A 24,702-nucleotide genomic window follows, 5' to 3' on the forward strand; every position below is an offset into this window, starting at 1 on the left:
GGGTTGTTATAAATAAGCTGTATCTTGATTTAGGACATATCAGCTACCGTTGCTATTTCAGTGCTGCTTTAGCAGTCTAAGCTTTCACTGCAAGTAGCATTTACACGGGAAAAAACAGCTCAGGGCTGCATACTTACCAGTCCCGAAGCTCTCCTCCCCACAAAGGGACAGTTTGCTCGCATCCATCAGATTCCCAAAAAACTTCCAGCCAGTTGGGGTCTCGTACAAAGCGATCTTTGTAGCATTAGCCACCCTTCAAAGGCATGAAATCAAAGTTACATCACAGCAGGACTGCTAGTGTAGCCATGTGAGGGATGGAAAATAGCAACCGTTATTGTAATCAAGGGTTCCACTTAGCATTGCTCAGAGGTACACATAATTCTAAGATTGGTGGAAAATCGTATGAGAAAACTTGTGCACAATGGGCTATTATATGTGGAGTCAGAGGAGGGGGAGAAGAGTATGAAGAAAGAATTAATTCAGGTCACTGAATTTAATATTTTAGAAGAAATAACAGTGGCAAAATGGACAAAACTGTTTGGGGGGCTATTTAAACCCATGTGTTTTGGATACAGACAGCATTTATAACCATTCCATAATGAACAGAAGAATGATATTTTAATGCACCTATAATTATAGAGCCAGAAGATATTGGGTCTGGGAGGTCAGTATTTCACAGAGAAAGAAACAGGGACCCAGAATGCTATGTAACTCAGTCCAAGGTCACACAGCCAGGATGGCTGTCCCCCGTCCCCTGCAACACAACTTTTACTTCTCCCCATATTATCCTTAGTCTATTTGAAACTTTTGAGTGACCTTTTTTTAGATTCCTTTCCCTTTGAACAGGACGTCACCTATATTTCATTCACCCTTTTAGTGAGATTTGCTTCCCAAAATGCTTATCACTAGCAAAACAGTATCATATTTCAATTCTAATACTTGAGGAAAATTAAATTATGATTTTTAAAACTGTGAAAATAAAATAAAGTTGCTTTCTGGGTAGTGAAGTATTTTCCAATGTGATTCTATATGTGGGTTATCACATATAATCCACATAAATTGGAATTAGACTGTTTTAGGAGTACAAAGAAGCTATTTCAGGACCTGATCAGTCTAATGGACAATAGTGTGGCCACAAACCAGCTCACAGCTTTGGAGGGAGGATGTGGAGGCAGAAGGAACAAGGTCTAATTCTAGCTCTGATGTAGCTGTGGAGTCCTGGGAAAGACTGCTAACTATTCTTCCGGCTGACAGATGAATGGATAAAGAAGATGTGGTACAAATACCATATAAATGGAATATTACTCAGCCATTAAGAAGAACAAAATAATGCCATTTACAGTAATATGGATGGGCCTAGAGATAGTCATACTGAGTGAAGTCAGTCAGACAGAGAAATATAAGTATCATATGATATCACTTACACGTGGAATCTTTAAAAAAAAAAAATAGTACAAATGAACTTATTTACAAAATAGAAATAGAGTCACAGATGGGAAAACAAACTTACGGTTACCGAGGGTGGAAAGAGTTGGGGAGGGATAAATTGGGAGATTGTAACTGACATATACACACTACTATATATAAAATAGATAACTCATAAGGACTTACTCTGTAGTACAGAGAATTCTCCTCAATACTCTGTGATGACCTTTATGGGAAAAGAATCTAAAAAAGACTGGCGATATCTAATTATAGCTGATTCATTTTGCTGGAAAGCAGAAACTAACTCAACATTGTAAATCAACTACACTCCAAAACAAGTTAAAAAATAAAATAAGGACTGCCATGAGGATCAACTGAGACAGTGAATGTAAAAAAAAAACAGTGTCAGCTACAAATTACTATATGATATTAGTTGTTATTTTGTTAGCTGAAGTGAAGTCAGCACTAGTTCTATAACACACACACACACACCAGAAAACTCCTGCACTGCACATCACAGTGTTTGGGAGCAAAGGTTCTGGGTTCAAGGCCTGCTCCATCATTTACTAGCTGGGTGACCTTGGGCAAATTAGCTAACTTCTTTTTTCTTTTGTTTTCCCATCTGTAAAGAGGAGTTAAATACAGCATTTACTTCATGGGCCAGTCTGAGAATTAAATGACTTAAAATACATGCTTACTGTCTAGCATAAGGTAATGTTTAATGAGAAATAGTTATGATTATAAGAACCAGGTATATACATTCTTCTTCCTCCCTAGCCTCAGCCTTTCATTCATTCACTTGTTCTTTACCCATTCATCCAGGAACTATTTATTGGACACCTAACATGATGTAGTCAATATCCCTGGTTTGTACTCATTTGTGACTTCCATTTTTCAGATGTTTTAAATGTGATCTCATAAGCTAATATAAAGCCTTTTCAAATAAGATGATATATAATAAATAAGCAAGTCAAAGATACCAACTGTTTACTGTCACTGGGTCCCTTGTTTCTCCAAAACTGAATGTATTTTTTAAACTATTTCAGCTTTATGTTTATTCAGATTTTGAATAAGTGAACATTTACTATGCTTGTGTGTAAGGGCATCTGATGGGGGCTGGATGGAACGTTTTTTTCAAAGTTCTGTTGAAACACTGATCTTACATCAGTCTTTCACCCCCACTCTGCACACTGCCCAGACAAAGTGAGTCTCTAGAATGACGTCTTGACTACAGCAGATGTGCCATCCATTCACTTATTCATTAACATTCAATCATTCATTTTTAAAAATGAGGCATGTGTGTGTGTGTGCGTGTGTGTGTATCAGGCACGCCATGATCAGTCAGAGTTTAGCACAGTGACAAAGACATTCTTTCTCTGTATTAGTTTTGAGATAGTCAGGGACACAGACGATCAGCACACAGTGTGAGAAGAGCCAGGATGGGAGAAATGCAGCGTGCTAAAACAGCACAGCGGGGCCCATCCAGCCCAGAAAAAATGACATCATTCCCTCATAAAGGAAACACTTAGGTAACACACACTAGGTATGCATCAGAGGTCTGAGCTGAAAGGGGAGGAAGGGTGCTCCCGGCACTGTGAGGGCCTGCTTGGGAAGCAAGGGGGTGGAGAGACCTACCGGTCCAGGGCACCACTGGTGGGCATGCTGCGTGCGAAGCCACGGACCCCAGTCTGCTGGAAATATGGAATGCTGAAGATGTTGGCAGCGATGACAGCCACAGAGTCTGAAGGGTTCACGAAGAACCCGTGCTTGCCCAGAATCATGTTCCGGTCCTTTGGGAGAAGGGGGATTCAAAGGGAGATCTCTGAATCAAAGTGCTGAAGAAACCAAACTATCTTACATGGAGGTTTTGTAAAATTTAAAGCTGGTACATTGATTCATCCTGGGTTCTAGACACTGGACTTTATTTCTAATTGATCTGTACAGTACCACTGGGCCAATGGCACCTCCGTGCCAAAAAGCTAAAACTGTTTTGAGTTAAAGTGCAAACTCCTTCTCGGCTGAATTCTCTGTTCTCCCTGCAGATGCCAGCTGAATGTAACCTCCCTGACCTTCTCCAAACTCTGGAACCAATCACCTCTCTTCTTTCCCAGAAGAGGGCAGAGATCACAGTGAGAGGAAATGTGGGCTGTTTAAATCTTGCTAGGTCTACCAGGCATTCTCCAAGGAACAAAGCAGATTTCCTCAAGGAAAGGCTCCTAAATCTTGGCACCTCCATCTGGTGCAGGACCCAACAAAATATGCTGTCACCTCACTGTTCTCCTGGTGCCTGATATACAGGAAGTACTCAAGTAACTGAGAGTAAAGAGGAAACCCAGGATGCACGGCAACAGAAAGATGCACTGAAAATAATGTCTGCTTGTTCATTTGTTTAGTGACTAGGTCATGTCCGACTCTTTTGAGACACCATGGACTGTAGCCCACCAGGCTCCTCTGTCCATGGGATTTTCCAGGCAAGAATACTGGAGTGGGCTGCCATTCCCTTCTCTAGGGAATCGTCCCTACTCAGGGATTAAACCTGCATCTAGACTACACTGGCAGGTGGATTCTTTACCAACTGAACCACCAGGGGATGTCCCAATCTCTGCTATTTAATTTCCCCAAATATTAATATTGGAAAACCTATTTTATAGGAAACAATGAATTCCAGCTGATGTTAAAGAACAATAGCAACCACCAAACTATATTTTTAACCAAGTAAATATGTGTAGTGTTTACTATCTCTAAGACACCAAGTATATAAACCTAAGACACTATCCCTCCTTGTCTGTTACATATTCATCAGTGCAAATAAAAGAGCATGTTTATTTCAAATATTAACTGTAGCTAAAGAATAAACTGTTAATTCTCTCATTATAGTTTCATCTTTCAGCTACTGTGAATGAACACATGGGTATATCATAAGGACAAAACCCTTTCCAGAGACTGAACAAGGAACCAGCTGCTGGCTACGAGCAAAAATCTACCCAAGGATGGAGATCGAGAACCCAGTCAGCTCATGGAACACCAGTCATGACAATGATAACCAGGCCCCAATCACCCTGCCCTTCTCAGCAAACACTAGACACATGGTTCCACTTCAAGCCATTCTGTCAAGAGGGTCTTCTAATAATTGAGCCCTGACTCCAGGTGCGATGAGGGAGCTTGACTGCACTCCAGGCTTCAGGGCCTGCTTTTCCCCCATTTAGCACATTAAGCCTGGCCTGCATCAGAATTCACATAAATGCACTTGCACCCACCCCATCTCCATCAAAGGCAGCCCCAAAATCATGCTCTCCTGTCTTCATAGTCTCCACCAGGTCAGCAGCGTAGGTGAGGTTGGGGTCAGGGTGGTGGCCTCCAAAGTCCTCCAGGGGAACGCAGTTCACTGCCGAGTTCGCGGGGGCGCCGAGTTCTTCACAGAGGATTTTTTTCACATATGGTCCCACGACTATGCAGAGCATGAAATGAAGAACCAGAAATGAAACTTATTACAGAAGGTGAGGACTGGGGAAAAGGTAGAGGCGATCTAGGGAGAATGGCACAACGGCAAAGAGAGTGTGCAAATTGTATTCAAGGGCTTGTGGGCAGATGAGTCTGGAGTAGAAAGTTCTACAAGTAGGAATAATGAGACATTAGGAAAGAGTGGGGGAAGGGAAGGAAGTGAACATTAGGAAAGCAGGAAGATCCTGCTATACAGGTGCTTCTTAAACATTTTCTCAGTCCTTCAAAAAGGCCCATGAGGAGCTACAACTTAGCGCTTTAAGAACCTGGACTCTGGAATCAGAGTGTCTGGGTTCAGATCTCAGCTGTCGATCATTGGCTGTACCATTTTGGGGAAAGTTATTTAAGCTATTTAATCTCTCTGCTGTGCCTCCATCTATGCCAACTGCAAAATGAGCATAATTATAGTAGCTACCTTTACAGGGTAGATGTGATAGTTAAATGAGTTAGTAGATGAGGCACCAAGAACAAGCAACAGCCCATATTTTATAAAGGCTTGTGCATTATGATTACCACCTCCAATTTATGATAAGAAAACTGAGGTTCTGAGAGGAAGCTATTTGCCCAAACTTACACAGATAGTAGGAGTGAGAGCTAGGATTCAGAGTCCTAATCTTTCCCCTCTATCAAGCCATCTGACAAACTGATTAAAAGAATACAGAGAAACAAAAACACAGTAACTACACAGCAGGGCAAACCAGTCACATACTTTACAGGGACACTTAGTGTTACAATCAAGAACGTTCATCTCTAAATGCTTTCAACCAAGGAAGGTTCCAACACCAATATATGCGACAGAGGTCAGGGCAGTATAGAATACGTGTCTCCCATTGGGGGCATGCTAAGGAGGCTACTGACACACCTCAGAATGAGGACAAGGCAGCCAGAGTTGTGAGGGGTATAGAAACGGAGGTGCTTGAGGAACAACCGAAAGGCTTGGAGAAAGAAGTCAGCTTGGTGACCAGCTTCTCCTAGTAAATACACCATCACAAACCCCATACTCGAGCCAGCCAAGGCTTTTGCTCATTCCCCTAATGTGACATCTCCTTTTCATCCTTTATGCATTGGCTGCAGCCACTGCCTCAGCTGGGTATAACCATCACTGGAGTTTCCACCACCTTACATCTTTCTTTCATAAAAGCTTGAGTTGGTTGCCACTTCTTCCAGAAAACCTCTCTTGATATCTTCAGTCAGACTATGCCTTCCTCCACACCCCCAGGAGAATACTTGAAATTTTATCTAACCCTTATTTTGTTGGCCTGGCAGTGGTTTGTTTCTTAACCACTTCATCTCCCCCAGCATCACAAGCTCTTTGAAGGAAGAGTCTACAGAATCCCTGACTACACCCACACCCCCAAGCATACATGTAGTAGCTATTCAACACGTGGCTGCTGAATGTTTTGAAAAGTCAGAATGGCCTTTGTCTGAATAAAGAAGGAGGCCCATTCTGTGAGATTCCAGAGGCAAGTTAGGACCCAAGGGAAGAGGTTCCAGAGACAGACCATTTCAGGCCACCAGGAGAAGTTTTCTAACAGACTTTGCAGTGTAACAGAAGGACCTGGACAGTATCATAGGAAGGGTGCAAGCACAGGCAGAAAGTCTTCCCCACCTAGGCAGGCAGATGGATTCCAGCACCAGGGAAAATCACTGCCACTCAAAGATTCTGAAATTCTAGGGACATCCCTGGTGGTCCAGTGGTTAAGAATTCACCTTCCAATGCAGGGGACGTGGGTTTGATCCCTGGTCAAGGAACCAGGATCCCACATGTGGCAGGGCAATTAAGCCCACATGCCGGAACTACTGAGCCTGCACACGTCAACTAGAGAGCCTCCCACCATGACTAGAAAGAAACCTGCAAGCCACAGGGAAAGATCCGACGTGCTGCAACTAAGACCTAATGCAGCCAAAAATAATAAATAAATAAATATATTTTTAAGAAAAAGATCCTAAACTTCTAAATTATTACAAAACAAATAGACAAGACAAGGGCTCAGGAATTCCCATATTCCTACATCAAGAGAACCTCACGGCTCTGATTCAGTGACAGCTGCCACCTCTACTGATCTGGCCACAAAACCCACAGAGGAAGAAGAGGGAGAGAAATACATCCTGTTGCTCCTGACTTGAACCCTCAGCTTGCTCTGGTCAGCTTCTAAGAAAAGGCGCATGTGGGAACAGGAAACTGGGGTATGGGGCTCAGGAGCACATTTATCAGATCTAGCAAACCATGGCTCCCCTTGGGAATAGATGGGGGCGTTTAGGAAGAATCTAAGGCATCTTCTGAGGGGGAGGGAGAGTCCACAAAAATAGCTGCATGTTACTCAAAACCTGATGCTTAATGTGGAAACAGTGACCGTCACACTACCTTACCATGAGGAATTTTTGCAGCATACAGTTAGATTTTATCTGTGTGACTATTACTCTGAAATGATTGCAAAGTATTGGTGTAACCACTTCCAGAGACAGCCTTAAGAAAAGGCTTGTTAAGGCATCATGATACACAAAGTAGAGAGCTGTTTCATAGCTTTAAGAGAAGAGAAGGGAAGAAAAAGGGCTCCATACCTCCATGCATGGCATCTATACGGATCTTCAATCGGTTTGGACCAGAAAGCAGTTCTTTCAGTGCATTGAAATCAAAGATGTTTCTCAGCATCGTAGCATAAGCTTCCACTGAATCCACAATTTCCACTGTGAGAACAAGCAACATTAAAAGATGGAGGAACTAAACACTTTTAGAAATATTATCCTCTGAAATGATCATATGGCTGTAAACATGCAATTGCTACTTTAAAAGGACATTTATGCAGCAGCTCCAATGTGCCTGGGCTGTTACATGATCTCTTATTCAAAACTAACGCAAATTTCCTGAGAGGTAAATGTTATCAGTTCTGTTTTATAGACGAGCAAGTTCAAGTTCTGAAAGATTAAGTAACTTGCCCACACAGCTGGGATGTGGCACCCTGAGGAATTTTGACAGAGCTTTGCCTGATGGTAAACGGTTCTACTGCCATGTTGATTCATCTCCAGGAAGTGTATTTTAGTGTCAAAAAATAACAGAAAGGGTAACACCTACTTTACTTTTTCCAGGCCCATTGCCATTAAGACTTACTGGTAAAAAGCAGAGAAAATTTTTTTTTTTAATGAATCACTTTTCACATGCACTGCTAAAGGAATAAAACAAACATAAGAACTAAGTCTTATTGAATTTTCAGGGGTCTGAACATTTTCAAAACATGAAATGTTTGAGAAATTCTCTACTGGTATTTTCTAAACCCTAAGAATGTCTTCAAGATATACCAAAGAACCCCTTCCTCTTCCTTGGGATGCAATTGTCAGTCCTTCTGGGTAGGTTCAAACACAAAATGCATCACACAAACTTGCAGTCCCGATGAAAGAATACACGTAAGAGCAAAGTCGAAATACAAGTCACACTGCTAACCATCTCATCCTTACAACAAACATTTATTTCATCAATTATTATCATATATTAGCATTCAACAATAAAATGTTTAACACAGCTGCTACACAGGGAGTTTAAATTTAGCCCCCAAAATGGTCTACGTTGACTTTACTGAAAATGAAATCAAGGCCCAGGCTTTGGAATCATTCGCACCTGCATTTGAATCCTGGTTTACCACTCACTGACTATGTGACCCTGAGCCTGTTACTTAAGTTCTCTGTGCCTTTGTTTCCTCATCTGGAAAAAGTGAATAGTAATAGTGCTGCCCTCACAGGGCTAATGTTAAGAATCAAATGAGATTATGCATCTGAAGAGCCTGGCACATAATATAAGCTCAGTAAAAGACAGCTATGAACATGATGTCACAGGTCTTCTCGTCAAGACTGTACATTTCATAGGTATGAAAACTGAAGCTGAGAGATTTAGAATTGACTCACCCAAGGTCCCTCAGCTAATCCCCAGCAGAGCTCAGACAGCCCAGATCTCTAGACTCCTAGACCCAATTCCAGACCTGCTAATTTATGCATGCAAAGCTTGGTGACCACAATCTTTCCAGAGATGAAGACCCACTTTATTAAAACCTTGAAAGGCAAATTCTTCAAGTTGGAACTAGAACTGGGCAAGAGAGGAGGAGAGTAAACATGCCTGTGAAGGGTTTGAACTTGTTTTCCAGGTCAAACTGCTGCTTTCCCAGAACCCCAAGGTCTACGTGCAGGTCAGGGCAAATTGCATATTCTTCGATTGTCTTGCTGATTTGGAAAATTTTATCAGTTATTGCTTCCGGGGCAGGACCTGGAAATCGAACAGCAAACAGTAGGTCATTTTGTATAGCTGACATGAAAATATAAAGAACATAAAGCTCATCAACTAATTCCTCTTCACTAGTGCATCTGCCATGCCATCATTCAGGCAGCAAAGTATCAGAATTTTCTAAAAGAATATATGTTAATAATCATTCATGCAGAGCATCTCATATTCAGGTATGGCAAAATGAGAAGCATCTCATTTTCACCAAAAGGAAACAAAAAGCTCTCTTGCTAAGGATGAGAACCAGAATCCTGACCTTCCAAGGCCTAGGTTATCAGTTTATCCTAAAGAACGTAACACTGGCTGTACTCAAAATGACAGTAAACTCACCTCCATTGGAAATATTGAACTTGATTCCAAAATCTCCATTGGGTCCTCCTGGGTTGTGGCTGGCTGTCAGAATGATCCCACCAATGGCTTTGATCTTTCTAATGATGCATGATACAGCAGGTGTGGAGAGGATTCCATTCTGTCCAATAACCAATCGACCAATCTAGGAGAAGAAATCCAGAATACACACTTTAGCATCAATAAATCCAGAGCCACCACATAGTGACGCCAGAACAGCTAGATGGACAAAGAAATATTCTACTGGACCAAAAATGATGCCCTTTACTGAACGTCTAACAGCTTGGGTTATTAGTATTATTATATTGAAGTATTTTATAGTTATTGTTAAGTAATACTATTACTGAAGTAGAATCAGCATTGCTGAACAAAGCCATTTCTTCAGATAGTTTTGGGGGACTTTTTAGTGTATGATCTGGGAGTGCTATAAGGTTCTGGCAAGAAAAGAAAACAGGGCCTTTCCAGATCAGGTTCATAATTTGGATACATTATAAATCTGTGTGAAAACGCACGTTTTTATCCACTTCAATCATACTTTCAATCCGAATTGGAAGACAGACTATAAATTTAACTAGTTAAAGGAATTCTAACCCAAAGAGGAGGCTTTTGTAAACTAAAATACCTAAAAAAGTAAAAGGGGCAAACTTTGTATGAAGAAATGTTATAAAATGTATCTCACAAATTTATTGCCAATCAAGCTTGGATTTTTCTTTAATTGGAGTATAACTGCTTCACAATGCTGCATTCATTTCTGCTGTATGATGATGTGAATGCGCTATATGCATACATATTCCCTCTCTCTCGGAGCTCCCCCCACCATTCCACCCCTCTAGGTCATCACAGAGCACTGGGCTGAGCTCCTTGAGCAGCTTCCCACCAGCTATTTCACACACGGTAGTGTATATATGTCAAACCTAATACAGTGGGTTCCTCAGAGCAGAACACACCTATCCACACTAGGGTGTACCTGGGCTTCCTCCTGGGCCTGAGGCAGGGAATGCTGGGAGTGTTACTGGGTGAACCAGCCAGGCCCACCTACATGAAGGAGCTACAGGCTGCGTTCTTAACTCACCTGCCCATATCTTTCACAGATGGTATTTATAAGCACAGCTCCTTACTAAAATGACTGTAATTTATATTTGTTTCAACATGATGCAAGTCAGAAAAGAAGGGAATTCCATCAGTTCCTATGACTAGAGATGTGACTGCTTCATGAAAAGATTTTAAAAAGGAGGAGTTTGTGCCCTTCTTCCACCCTCCCCTCTGAAGACACAGGGACGTATTTAAGTTTTCCAGGTGCTATTTCTTCTTGCCCCACCCAAGATAAATGCAGTTGAAGAAATGACTTGATGGTGGAAGATGCGTTTCTAATACTGAACATGCCAATAAGATACCTGGGTTCCCTGGGGAGGTTTTTCTGGGATTGTTAGCTTTGCCACCTTCCTGTAGGTCACTAACAGCTTGACTGGCTTATAATTAAACCTCTCCATTATCAACCACCTCCCAGGAAGCAGCCGCTTCATTCCAGGCCCCTTTTGGCTCTTGTATGTCTATCCCTGAACAATGTCTGTTATTCTAATATATTTCTTATGTCCTGCCTCCCTCAGGAAGTGGTAACTCCCTGACTCAATACAGTGGAAATGGTAACATCACACGCTTCCGGCAGTTTCTGGGTGCCGTTCTGATGAAAACTGCTCTGTGGTTGAGCAGTTCCATAATTTTGATGAGAGGAGCTTAGAGATGGCGATTTAATCAGCCACAGTGACTGATGGAGTAATATGAAAACTGTGTTTGTGCATCAAGCACGCTGACTTCTACTTCAATCCCATATGTGCTTAACATAGAAGGGGAAGCTGATAAATGAATATTAAGCCATGCCACACAGGTCACCCCATAATTCTACCATTCCTTATGGTGAAACGTGCAGTCAGTCCTGGTCCAAGACTGAGAGGATTATACCAGGAAGTAAGAGTAAGAAAATCAGGAGAAGCAAGGGAAGCCCATGGTAGGTTCTTCCTCTTGAGCCCAAGAATAGGTATACCTGACCTTCCAGAGCAGACTGTTTCCCATGAATTCTGCTCAAGAATATTCATCTTCAACTTGATATTTGGGAGATATTACTCTATTGTCCTCCTCCCCTGAAGGATGTCTGGAGCATTGGAATAGCTCCTCCCTTGCTCTCACTGAATCTATCTGACCTACCAGGCCCACCTAGCTCATCTTTCTAGACCATAGTTCTAACGGTGTTCCTCCCCTGTTCAAAAACCTTCCCTATACCATAAGATCAAGAAGGTCCATTTCTAGGTATAGACACAAAAAGAAAGCAATGATTCAAACATGTATTTGCACACCTATGTTCAAAGCAGCATTATTCACAATAACCAGAAGTGGAAACAACCCAAATGTCCATTAAAAGATGAATGGATAAACAAAATGTGGTATATACATACGATGGAATATTACTTGGCCTTTAAAAGGAAGGAAATTCTACAACATGGTTGAGCCTCGAGAACATTACACTAAGTAAAATAAGCCAGACAGAAAAGGACAAGTATTGGATGGTTCTATTTATATGAAGGACACAGAACAGGCAAATTCATAGAAAGTAGAACCAAAGTTGGCAGGGGATGGGGGGAAGAAGAGAATGGGGACTAACTGTTTAGTGGGTACAGAGTTTTAGATGAGATGATGAAAAGGTTCTGGAAACAGTGGTGATGGTTGCAGAACATTATGAATGTAATAAATACCACTGAATTGCATACTTAAAAATGGTTAAACAGCAAATTTTGTGTTAGATGTACTTTACAACGAGCGTCCCAGGTGACTCAGTGGTAAAGAATCAGCTTGCAATGCAAGAGACCTGGGTTCAGTCCCTGAGTGGGGAAGATCCCCTGGAGGAGGGAATGGCAACCTACTCCAGTATGCTTGCCTGGGAAATCCCATGGCCACAGGAGCCGGGCAGGCTACAGTCTATGGGGTCACAAAGAGTTGGACACGACTGAGTGACTAACACACAAACACACTTTAACACAAAAAAGGGGGGAAAAAAACACCTTCCCTGGGTCCCAGATGTCTACCAACTTAGAGACACCCCCTCAGCCCTACACTGAGAGTCCTTCACCAAAAAGCATTTCCTGCCCTTACTCTTGCCCACCGCTCCCTTCTGTGTAACTCAAGTCCTGCTGCTAAACTGGATACCTCCTTCTCCCCCAACATTTTATAGTTAACCATGGCAGGGAGCAAACATTAAAATATTCCTTTCAATTGAAAATAGGGCTTGGTGTTTGCTTATGTTTCCCCAAAACACCAAACAAACAAAAGGTTCCATTTTCTTTGCTCTGCCAGTCATACATACGGTTCTATTCTCATTTCTAAAATTATCTCAAGGATAGATCTCTGGGGACTGGATGAGATACCAGTGCCATAAATGAGACCTTACCAATGTTTTATTTTGTACAGTAAAACTGCCTGTAACTGCAGACAGCTCTGTGCAAATAAAAGCAAAGGCAAAGCGTATTCTACTATCCATAAATGTACCAGATAAAAGCGTACTAAAGGGAAGAAATGAAATTATTTCCATGTAGCTCGCCAGGCTGAAAAGCTCTCTTAGAATCGGCTCATGGGTATAGTGGGTATTAACAAAACTGAGGAAGGAACCCGGACTTCTATTAATACCAAAATCTGTGGCAATAAATTATCTTTCCTTTAGACTGCCTCCCTAAATTCTGCCCACAATCAAAGGGATGTTAAAATAGAATTTAGGATATGTTAGAAAAAGATATCAAACTAAATAGGATTTGATAAGTTTTATCAGATGAAAGTGCTTCATCGCTCCACTAAACGTTTTACGTAATCAGCTGGGTAGCACAAGTGCTTCAAATGCAACACTATTTTTAATAAGGAACGTCCTTGAAAAGACTTGAAAATACTGCTTGGGCTGCCACAGCTCTAACAAATAGGCAGTTACCATATTTAGTCAATTATTAGCACTTAAATGCATTATTTAGCAAACCTTCAGATCGTAAATCTGAGAAAGTCTACAGGGTCTGCCTGAATTACACATTCCTACCACCCCTTCCACATCCTTCTGCTTTGCACAAAAATGAAATGAAGACAAATATATCACAGCAAAGGGGACAGTGTACCAGATCCACTCAACAATCTAGATATATGCAGAGAAATAATGTTTCATTCGTTCTCTCCCAAAAGATTAAAAGCATCTTAATACCATTGCCTTTGCAGCTCTCCTCAAAGATGAAATTTACAGCATGTCACACTTTATCTTAAAAATGTGTATGCATCATAATTTCATATTTGAGTGCTTTATCAGCAAATTTTACATGAGAAGCATTCAGATTCTGAAACTGGGTACAAAGGGAATCTCACATTAACAACAATAGGATGTACAAACTCTTCTGAATAGAATTTGGTAACTAACACATGCTTTTTTTTAAAATTTGACTTCTGCAATCACACCTGCTTAGTGTATTGTTAAAATACACTGAAAATAAATGCCTAATGCACTTGGTTATAATGCTAAATTTTATCTTCTCAGAATCACTTCCAGAAAGGAAATAAAACAAATTTTTTAAATTTATAAGTACTAAAGGACTATGTGCTCCAAATTATTGCTAAGTGTAATCTAAAATACTAAAAATGTATTTTTGGTCCCACGGAGGAATTTGCAGAGCAAAAACAGCAATGTTCTGATGCCTGCCTTCCTGTAAATCAGTGAGACTGTGCAGATTATCAAGATCAATGCTTCCTGGTGCAAGATTCCTTCCGATTTGGTTAATTCAGCCAACACAGTTTTCCACAATGCAGAGCTTTAGCAGAGCCTCCTGATATTATAGGCTCACAGAAGTTATTATCTCTACCCTGCTGCACAAATTCACCACACACAGGACTTCTTTGTATCCAAGGTCATTATAAGTGGGTTCCCCTCTAACAGGTCCTCTTGGAAGGCTCACACCTAACATTTTCCAGTTCTCTCCCAGCATTTCTGCACAGCTACCAGGACCCACAAATAACAGCGTGCCCTGGCTTTTGTTTTCCTGTTTGACAAGTGACTGAACTTCAACAAGGAGGCCATTGAAAGAAAACAAAATCTTCCTCTCTCCGTGGCTCCTAAGAGCCTCCTACGCAGGACAGAGTGCCCCTGAAAACTAGTTAGAATGTAGATAAGACAGCTTAAGGCTGGGGTGAGCTTTAAATGTCTAAAAGCAACAGGTCCATTTTCAAGCAACAGGCACAGAGCACAACATAAGAAACTGAGTTTACATCCCCAAATCCCAGTGTGACAAATATAATTTCAGGGGTAATATCACAATATACAATCTCTGAAGTCACACTCAAACTTAATTGGATGTTAGTAGCATTGAGGGGTATACAACATACAAATCTTTGTACTTGGGTATATTTTTGCAGAATTAAGAGGTTATATGGAGAGCCAGAAACATAGCAATACTTATCATATACCAACCCCATTGGCAGCTGCCATCTGCACTATTGTCTCTATTGCCGATTTATTAAAATATCGCCCATCTCCACCAACCACCAGTGAGGCTCCCTGGCGATCTTTTAGGTCTATGGAAAAGAATATACTCTGGATGAAATTCTCCAGATAGCATGGTTTTTCCTCGAAATAGTAGGTTTTCTTCCGTAATCCACTAGTTCCTGGTTTCTGGTCATAGTAGGGAGCCGTAGTAAAAGTCAACAGAGGGAGAGGACCTTCTTCCATTTTTCTGTATTTCCCAGAAATCCATTCATCAAAATCACTCATCTTTCATTTCCACCACTTGGCTCAGCGAGGGTGTCCAGAAAGCAGTCAAGGGTCCCCAAAATAGTCTGTCCAACCTGAAGCTGCTACAGTGTCACCCGAGTAACTAAAATAGAGATCTTGCCTGGATGATCCCTCTCAATGAGGAAGCTGGGTTAATTCCTGTTGTCGTCGCCCCATGTGAAAAAGTGAAGGACCAAACACCCACCCACACCCACACTCAAAGCAGATCTTCAGTGTTGTTTTGATGAGGACATTCTGCCCACAACCATGCCAAATACCCTTCAATTATTTTTGCCTCATTCCCCTGTTAGGTCCAGAGGGTGCTGCGTGCAGCAGACTTCAGTTACAAACACCAGGTGGCTTCCAGACGCCTCTCCCAGAACCAGGCAAAGACGAAGCAAGTGCAGTCCTAAGGAGCAAGTTTGTGAACAAGACACCCTGGTGTGGCTCCCGCTGCTACTGACACCCTTAAACCAGAGCCTCTCTGGCAGTCATCTCTGATAAGGCCATCTGCAAGCTAAAGTTGTTTCATGCCATCTCGCAAATTAAAGGTCAGTCTTAAAATGGAAATGACGGATCTCAGTTACCTCTGCTTTCCTTTCATCACCGTCATTTTGATACTCAAATATCTGATACTCAAGTGATTTTTTTTTTACTTCCCACATGCAATCCCAGTTAGAAGGGAGAAAAGGCATCAAACAGAACAGATTTATTCATTGGCCACCAAGGATTTAAGTAAATAGTATTCAATTCTAGAAGAATAGAGACTCACAGACATGCCCTGAATGATCAACAGCTGGTCATTCCCTTGAATTTATAGAAAAGTAGGGATAAACAGGAGAAGGCAATGGCACCCCACTCCAGGACTCTTGCCTGGAAAATCCCATGGACGGAGGAGCCTGGTGGGCTGCAGTCCATGGGGTCACTAAGAGTCGGACACGACTGAGCGACTTCACCTTCACTTTTCACTTTCATGCATTGGGGAAGGAAATGGCAACCCACTCCAGTATTCTTGCCTGGAGAATCCCCAGGGACGGGGGAGGCTGGTGGGCTGCTCTCTATGGGGTCACACAAAGTCGGACACAACTGCAGTGACTTAGCAGCAGCAGCAGGGATAAACAGGGCTTCCCTGGTGGCTCAGATGGTAAAGAATCCGCCTGCAATGCGGGAGACCTGGGTTTAATCCCTGGGTTGCAGAGATCCCCTGGAGGAGGGCATGGCAACCCACTCCAGTATTCTTGCCTGGAGAATCCCATGGACAGAGGAGCCTAGCAGCCCATAGGGTCCCAAAGAGTCGGACATGACTGAACAAGTGAGCAACAACATTGTCAAGGTTTCGGCGAACCTGTTAAGGAGACTTGGAAAGTAAATCGAGACTAGTTATGCCACATGTCTGGGGAGTTTGATGTGCACATAAAAGTCAGGTTTTCAAGGGAAAAGTAGTAATCCCTTGAAAAACAAAAATCTGCGTATTTTCCTACTAACTTGTCCAGCCAGGTCCAAAAGCAGACAGGCCCTGGGAGGAGCAGACAGCCTTCTGTGAGGCAAGAATGTCTCTTTGTTCCAGGCACTGCTCACACAGGACTGAGAACTAACAGGCCATGAGCAGAAAGCAGGCCACTCCCAAGGGAGCCCGGTCTCCTTCATATGGCAAATGGGGCTGGCCCATCTGCAAGCAGGACCTCACTTTATAACATTAACACAATTCACAAGACACATCTATTAAGCTGAAAACCAGTCGGTCAAAAGATAATTATATTTTATAGCTTATTTTTGCCCCTTATTGCATTTTTAAAACTAAAACTTTCGTGAAGTAAGCTTGCTTTAGTAGTCTACACACCCAATGTTTTTCAACTTACTACAAATGCACTTTTTAAACTCATATTTTTTCAGTTCGGTGGCCAATTTTCTCTGGTTTTTGATAGGTTCACAAATTGCACCAGTATATATGTCTTGACATATTTAATAATAGAGCCATATTTCTGAAATATCAACTCAACAGTTTTTTCATTGGGAATAACAGAGCAACCAACCAAGTAATTGGTAGTTTCCTTAACGAGGTCTTGAACCAGGGAAGATTCAGGAATGCTTGGTTGCAAGGGGCTCCAACATCCCCACTAAAGCTTCTCTGCTCACACATTCCAGCGTGTTCTCTGCTGGTGGTTGACCACTCTCTCTCGAAGCTCTTTCTGAATCCAGAGCTAGGGAGAGTAATGTTCTCTTAGGGGCTTTTCCCATACATTTACTTATTTTATTTACAATTTATGGTCAGTGCAAATAAATTCCATAAAATGAGAAATCATAAAGACTCAAGGCACAATTATGAAAATTCAAAATAGATGTTCAACACACACACCAAAAAAAACCCCACAAGCATCAAAGTGAGTTTATTTGTAGCATAAGATCTGACAGGGGTTATTTCAAAGCATGGCAAATGCTTGTTTCAGTTTTGTTTTTTTTTTAAGACAGTGGCCATATCACATACTAGAACACCTCAGCTCATCGGTGTGTTTTTGTACTGAACCAAAATTTGTTTCTAAAAATATTGCTTCACATCGAAACTGTTGTAAAAGCTGTACTTCTCCAGAATTAAGCCTACTCTTAGGCCTTGTACAGGTTTCTCATCACCTAAAAACTGACTGATACAGAAAGTATTCCAGATGTAACTACTCGGATTCTAAAGTAGTTTAAAAGAATCATTGCAAACTTCATAACGCTGGTGCTCTTCCAGCCCTCTCTCTCTAAACAGCTGATATGCCACTTCAGGGTTCATTATTTGATGGTCTCTCACTTTCAAGGCTTTTAAATATTCCTCTCCAGTAGAGCATCTTCATATTTAAAACATTATTTAACACTAATGGAAATAGACAGTAGCGTTTGAGCATTGAGAAGTCCTATGTATGAAACCTGGGGAATCCGGTCAGTAGGTGAACCCAGACCCCCTCTAGGATGGAATGTCCTTATGGACACATACACTTTTTTACTTCACTGCACGTAAGCCAGCTTCACAGCGAGGCATGGACTGGAAAGACTCTCATCTCTCATGGCTCCTGCACGTGCCAATGAATACCCAGCAATTCAAGTGCACGTCAAGCCTAAGCCTCCAAAGGAGAGAGTTCAGTACCTCAAAGCAAAGAGCAATGTTTTCACCAACTACATGCGTTGGCATGGTGTTTGTCAGCATGCAAAACTAATCCAAAAAGATATAATACTTGCCCTAAAAAAGCTTCTATTCTAAAAATGGGCCCGAGTCATAATTTTATGGACACTATAGAACTCAACCCCATATAAAAATATTACCAGAAGCAGCAATGTTAGATGGACTGTGAAGTGTGGTAAAAAAGGAGAAGCATTAAAAACATTAAGCTTCCGAAGACGCTCAGACTAAGTGGGACAGCTATTAAGAAACTCATTTGTTTGAGCTCTCCAGCAAAGGTTGAACTTCATCTTCAGAAACGTTACTGTCGAGCATAGCGAACCCAATTTGGCCTAATGAATTCTCCTGCCTCACCAGTACTCCTTCACAATGACACAAATTACATTTAAACCATATGGGGGATTTAAGGATTATTCCCTTCAGACAAGAAACTTTCACATTGGTCTTGGGTCCAATCAATTTCACAATGGCAGAGTTATGAACCCCTTCGCTCCCAGCCTCGCAAAGACTCCAGTTTCCACTCTAATCAACAGCGATGCCTTTCTAGTAGAAGACAGCAGAAACAGAAGACTTGCCAATACTTCATTAGTTCTATCTTTCTTTTTTTCCATTGACAAACGTTTACTGGATAGCTAACTGCCATGTCCCAGGGCTCATGGGAGAGTGGGACCCAAGGCCTGAAAAGATTCACCTCTTCACATCAAGAATTATTCTTTAGAAAATGCCACAGGAATGAGCACATTATTTAGAACTGGTAACCCTGTCTTTCAGCACAAGCACTAGAAAGTAAGCTACTAACTGGGCTGAAAGCAGCAGGGATCATCAGAACCCCCAGGCCAAAACCCTATGCTTGTGATGCTGCAGGTGCCTGCCCAAGTGTTGGGGTCAATTATCCTCCAATTAAGAAAATATATATTGGTTTCTAAAATGCATGAGAGGCACAGTCTTGAGCAATTCACTTAACTGACCCAAGTCTGTAAGCTAGGGATCACAATGAAGGTTGTTCTGAGCACTGAATTGGGCAACATGTACGAACCCACTTATGACCTGTGATTCCAGCGACAGGAATCACAAGCTGGGAAAAGTCATTCATTTCTCCAACCAACAGTAAGCAAGCTTGCAATGAATGCCTGCCACAGAGGAGACACTGCAGGATAATACAAAGACCACAGGTTCAGGAGCCAGACACAAGCAGGGCTCAAATCTTAGACTCTAAACAGACTGGTGGACACAGCAGGGGAAGGACAGGGCAGGACTGAAACATACACGTTACCGTATGTAAAACAGCCAGCCAGCGGGAATTTGCTGCCTGACCCAAGGAGCTCAAACCCAGTGCTCTGTGACAACCTAGAGGGGTGGGATGGAGTGGGAGGCTGGAGGGAAGTTCAAGAGGGAGGGGACATAGGTACACCTATGGCTGATTCATGTTGATGTGGAGCAGAAATCAACACAACATTGTAAAGCAATTATCCTTCAATTAAAAAAAAACATATTGGTTTCTAAAATATATGAGAGGTACAATCTTGAGCAATTCACTTAACTGACCTGAGTCTGTAAGCTAGGGCTCACAATGAAGGTTGTTCTGAGTACTGAACTGGGCAACATGTATGAAAACACTTATGACCTGTGTCTGGCATCCAGCAGATTATCAGTAAATGTTAGCCCCTCACCCTTCCATCCTCAATGCCCTGAGGATGAAAATGGGATGATGATACCTGCCTCACAATAAATGTCTATGAAAACCCTTGTGAACTAGAGAATGATATAAAGATATGAATTTTTATTCACATGCTGAGGAGTGGTAAGGATAGAAAAAAAGGTGAATGGACCTTTGTTCTTAAGAAGTTCATGTTAGAGGAGCCGTCAAAACCTGGTGGCCTCAGTGATGTCCCAGCGGTCCCTGGACAGGACTGTGGCTCTCAAGAGGCTGCAGTGATGGGGTGAGGCTGGAGAAGTAGCTGGGACAAGGTTACACAGTCTCATGAACCACAGTAAGGTTTATTTTGTAGGCACTGGAAGCTATGGGTATTTTTAAACAGAAGGAATACAAACTGCTTTTTTTTTGAAAGTTGACTGGCTGCCAGTAGTGTATCAAATAGCTTAGAGGAGAAAAGACTGGGAAAAGATTAACCAAGGCTTGCAAAAAGGATTCCCTCTGCAGCTGAGGTGGATCTGAGGATCCTGGTCTCTGTGACCCTGTCCAGAGTTGCTCCTCTTACATAAGACTTCTTCAACTCTGAGTCCTTGGCCAGTTTGGGCCCTGTAGGTTACTCTCCTCCAACATGAAGACACTATCCAAACAACCTCTTTTTCCTCTGACCCCTTCTGCTCACTCTCTTCTCTAAGAACTGTCCCTGACCCCACCTGACAACAGGGGGCTCCTAGGGCCATGTTTCTACTGTGGGACTCAGGCCATGGTCATCAAGGGCAGACAACTGACTGAAGCTGGATCACTCATATTTTTTCTTCTAGGAATCTAGAATTAGGACTCAAAAGTGCACCAGTCAGATTTAGTTAGTCTTTGAAGTGGGAAGACAGGTAAACTCAGAAGCTGTGGGGCAGGGACCTCATGTCATGAGAATGTCTATAGAACTCTTAACTGGCAGACATGAGAATACACGAGAATATGAGAAGGCGATTATGCAGATCCATCTCTGGATCACTCAGGCACATCTAAGGCTGGGGACCTGACACACAGAATTGGAAAAGAATTCAGAGTAGCTTCAGGCAGAATATCAGTTAGATGGATCTTCTCAAGAGAGTAGGGACTGCAGACTCATGAGACATGAGAACTGGGGAAAGTGGTCTGTGAACACAAGCCACTTGAGACTCATGTTGGCATGAGTTCTGGACTGGGGCAATACCACTGTTAGATTTCCAGTCAACGTCACCCCCAGTTCCAGGGGAAGTGTGTGTTAGTCACTCAGTCGTGTCTGACTCTTTGCAACCCCATGGACAGTATCCCGCCAGGCTCCTCTGTCCTTCAGGCAAGGAGACTAGAGTGAGTAGCCATTTCCTTCTCCAAGGGATCTTCCTGACCCAGGGATCGAAACCGGGTCTTTCGCATGGCAGGCAGATTCTTTATCATCTGAGCCACGAGGGAAGGCCAATTGCTTGGAATAAGAGAATGGTTTTTGAATTGAGCACTTTTTAACATAAAAAGATTTAGAATTAAGTATTGACGTGAAGCAAACTCATAGTAGAAAGATAATAAAAATAAACCAAACATAGTATTACTGTTTTGTAATAAGTCTTGGAGAAAATCTATATTTTAAGTACATTAAGAGAATCTGGGATATTAGTTTGCCTAACAGGTCAGCCCTGTGATACCAATTTACAATGTATAGTTGAGTAAGTTATTTTGGCTTACGATTTTAAAAGAATTTTATAAAAGTTATAAACATTATTGGAAAAGTCAAGAAAACTTTGAATGTACCATATTTTTATATTTAAATCTCAGATGCAGACAGCTAACTGCAGTGTTTCAAGGAATGGACTTTAGGGCTAGACTGACGGAGTTGGAACCCAGTTCTGCCAGTCACTGGCTGTGTGACCTCAGACAAGTTACTGAACCTCTTTGGGCTTCCACTGCCCACATCTGAAAAACAGGAGAACAACAGTCCCCCACCCCACGTGTTGTCACAGTCACCACTGAATGAGGCAATATACAGAAAATTCTAAAACTAGTGCTGGTGTGGGGCACCCTGCACAGGTATCTGCGATTATCATTATTAGATTACATCAGTGCAATGGGAATCTTTTCACACTTTTGCTTGTGAGACAAAGGCTTCAAAAAGTAAACAAACATATTTGATCTCTAAACTTGTAATATTCATAGGAGTTTGAGTAAATGAATTTATAACTAAGATCTCATCCACACACATACAGACACACACATAAACACACACATACACACAAATCCCACCAACTTACACTGACAATTGAGTCAGCAGAGAGAGAGGAAAATGAAGCTAACGTGCTAAGATAAACAGAGGAGAGTCTGAGGCTAACTGCCTGGGCTCCTCCTGCTTCAGATTCTTGTAAGGCGCATGTGCCCACCCTGCCCCCTGGCTTTCAGGAGACCCTCTGGCCTTATGACACAGTCCTCTTAGAGGCTCCCTCTAGCAGACTGGGTTTCTATTACTTGCCACACCTATAGCTCCTCACTGTGTTGAATGGGGCTCTGCAATGCATGGCTCCACTTGCCAGGATGAGGCAGGCTCCACCTGCTGTCCCATCCTGGCAAGAAGGGGAAGAAAAGAAACCCCCTGCCTTCACAGTCTGAGATCCTCAGCCAACCAAAAGCAGCTCTTAAGCAAAGTACTTAACCTCTCAGTGCCCACATTTTCTCATCTTTGAAGTGGGGATTGAAAATTGTACCTCCTTAGACTTAACTGTCGTGATCATTTGACAACACTGCAATATCGAATCATTAGATTGTACACTTGAAACTAATACAATGTTATATGTCACTTAGTCCTCAATTATTCTTTAAAAATGCATCATTTAAAGAGAGTTTTAAAAAAGCAAAGAAATAGTACCTACTGCACAGGTGTGTTGTATAAAGATACGATGAGTTAACAAGTGAAAAAAGCTTAGCACTGGCTGGTTCTACCCTGAGAGCCCTACTTTAGAGTTAGCTTTTATGACTGCCCTCAATCAATCTGAAAATATACAGCTGCATTTAATACCTATCTATGAGTATATCTGTTTTAATAGAGTTAGGAAATGTCTTTTAAAGAAAAGGAGAAACTACTTTAAGCTCTAAAGGTATAATGCCAGAAGAATTATGAGGACCAGATGGTTTGCTTAGAGCTGTACAGAATCTCAGGTTCAAAAAATACTCCTGGGCTTCCTTGGCGGCTCTGTGGTAAAGAATCTGCCTGCCAAAGTGGGAGACATGAGTTTGATCCCTGATCTGGGAAGATCCCATATGCCTGGGAACAACTAAGCCCATGCACCACAACTATTGAGGCTATGCTCTAGAGCCTGAGAGCCCCAACTACTGAAGCCCGAGTGTATTAAAGCCCGTGCTCCAGAACAAGAGAAGCCCCCACAGTGAGAAGTCCGCACCGCAACGAGGGTAGCCGCAACTAGAGAAAAGCTCACGTGCACTAACAAAGATCTAGTGCAGCCAAAAATAAACAAAATTATTTTTAAAAAACCAAACCCTGAAGCATATTTTGATGTTAAAAACAAACAGAACTGCTGCCTGGAAGCGGGTACATCCTTTAGCATCCGTCACTCTGCTGTCCCTCTGCTGACCCACCCCTGTGTCCAACGGTTACTATGTAAACTGACTTTCTCCAGTGACATCATCAGGCACCGTGGACCACCAGAAGATGACAGATTCAAGTTGTTGAACTTCTGGTCTAAACGGAGAGATAAATAGGTCAACAAGTAATTTCAAAAAGAAGTAAAATATGAGAGCTTGTAAGTGTGCTCTGAGTGCTCAGAGGAAAGAGAAAATTTTTAGAAGGTGTTTTCCACTCCACAAGTGTCATTCTTAATTTGCATGGTTGAATCTAAAAACAATCTCCCCACCGTGAAGATGCTCAAGGTTTAGGAATTAACTTTCATAGAAAAAGTACATGTCAAGAGGACTCCTGTTTAATAAGAAATCACCAATATTTAATCATTCTGACCTAAAAAAAAACAATGTATATAGTTCATATACAACTTTTATATGTATTTTTATCTTATTTCCTTCTGGAGCATCCTCAGAATTTTTTTCATTTAAATTCCTGAAGAATATTCATTTGGAGCTAATAGAATATTTTCCCATATTCTGTCTAATTACCAAGAATTATGTATCAAAATCCTTTGGTAAAAAGTGTGTATTAGTCGCTCAGTCATGTCCAACTCTTTGTGACCCCATGGACTGTAGCCCACCAGGTTTCTCTATCCATGGAATTCTCCAGGCAAGAATACTGGAGTGGATTGCCACTCCCTTCTCCAGAGGAACTTCCCAACCCAGGGATCGAACTCTGGTCTCCTGCATCGCAGGCAGATTCTTTACCGTTTGAGCTAATGTCACCTTGTCTAGGTGACCACAGTATGACACCCGGCACTCTCAGACACACTCCCGCAGCCTGCTTCCTCCTGGGCAGTCCTGGTATGACCTAGGAGTGTGTTTACAAGGCTCGGAAAGTGCAGGGAGACACAGTGCCCTCACTCTGGAAGTTAGGTGATCTGGGAAAACCTGGAGGTCTCACGTCTTAG

At 42.0% G+C, this 24,702-nt stretch overlaps 1 protein-coding gene across 2 annotated transcripts in view; it reads right to left on the minus strand.

The window, feature by feature from the left end:
- PGM1 (phosphoglucomutase 1) overlaps positions 1-24,702 on the minus strand; it is a 68,193-nt gene that overhangs the window by 20,140 nt on the left and 23,351 nt on the right. The window contains exons 1-7 of one of the 2 annotated variants that reach the window (XM_043876692.1): positions 15,024-15,689; positions 9,524-9,686; positions 9,032-9,178; positions 7,489-7,614; positions 4,683-4,873; positions 3,061-3,215; positions 138-253 (exon numbers count right to left, since the gene is read on the minus strand). In XM_043876692.1, the coding sequence (XP_043732627.1) occupies positions 138-253; positions 3,061-3,215; positions 4,683-4,873; positions 7,489-7,614; positions 9,032-9,178; positions 9,524-9,686; positions 15,024-15,323 (1,198 nt within the window). In that variant the 5' untranslated portion in view covers positions 15,324-15,689. Of the gene's footprint in view, positions 1-137; positions 254-3,060; positions 3,216-4,682; positions 4,874-7,488; positions 7,615-9,031; positions 9,179-9,523; positions 9,687-15,023; positions 15,690-24,702 lie in introns of those variants that run through there. The other variant, XM_043876693.1, reaches the window with a different exon arrangement.

This window comes from Cervus elaphus, chromosome 20 (genome assembly GCF_910594005.1).
Source record: "Cervus elaphus chromosome 20, mCerEla1.1, whole genome shotgun sequence".
NCBI lineage: Eukaryota > Metazoa > Chordata > Mammalia > Artiodactyla > Cervidae > Cervus > Cervus elaphus.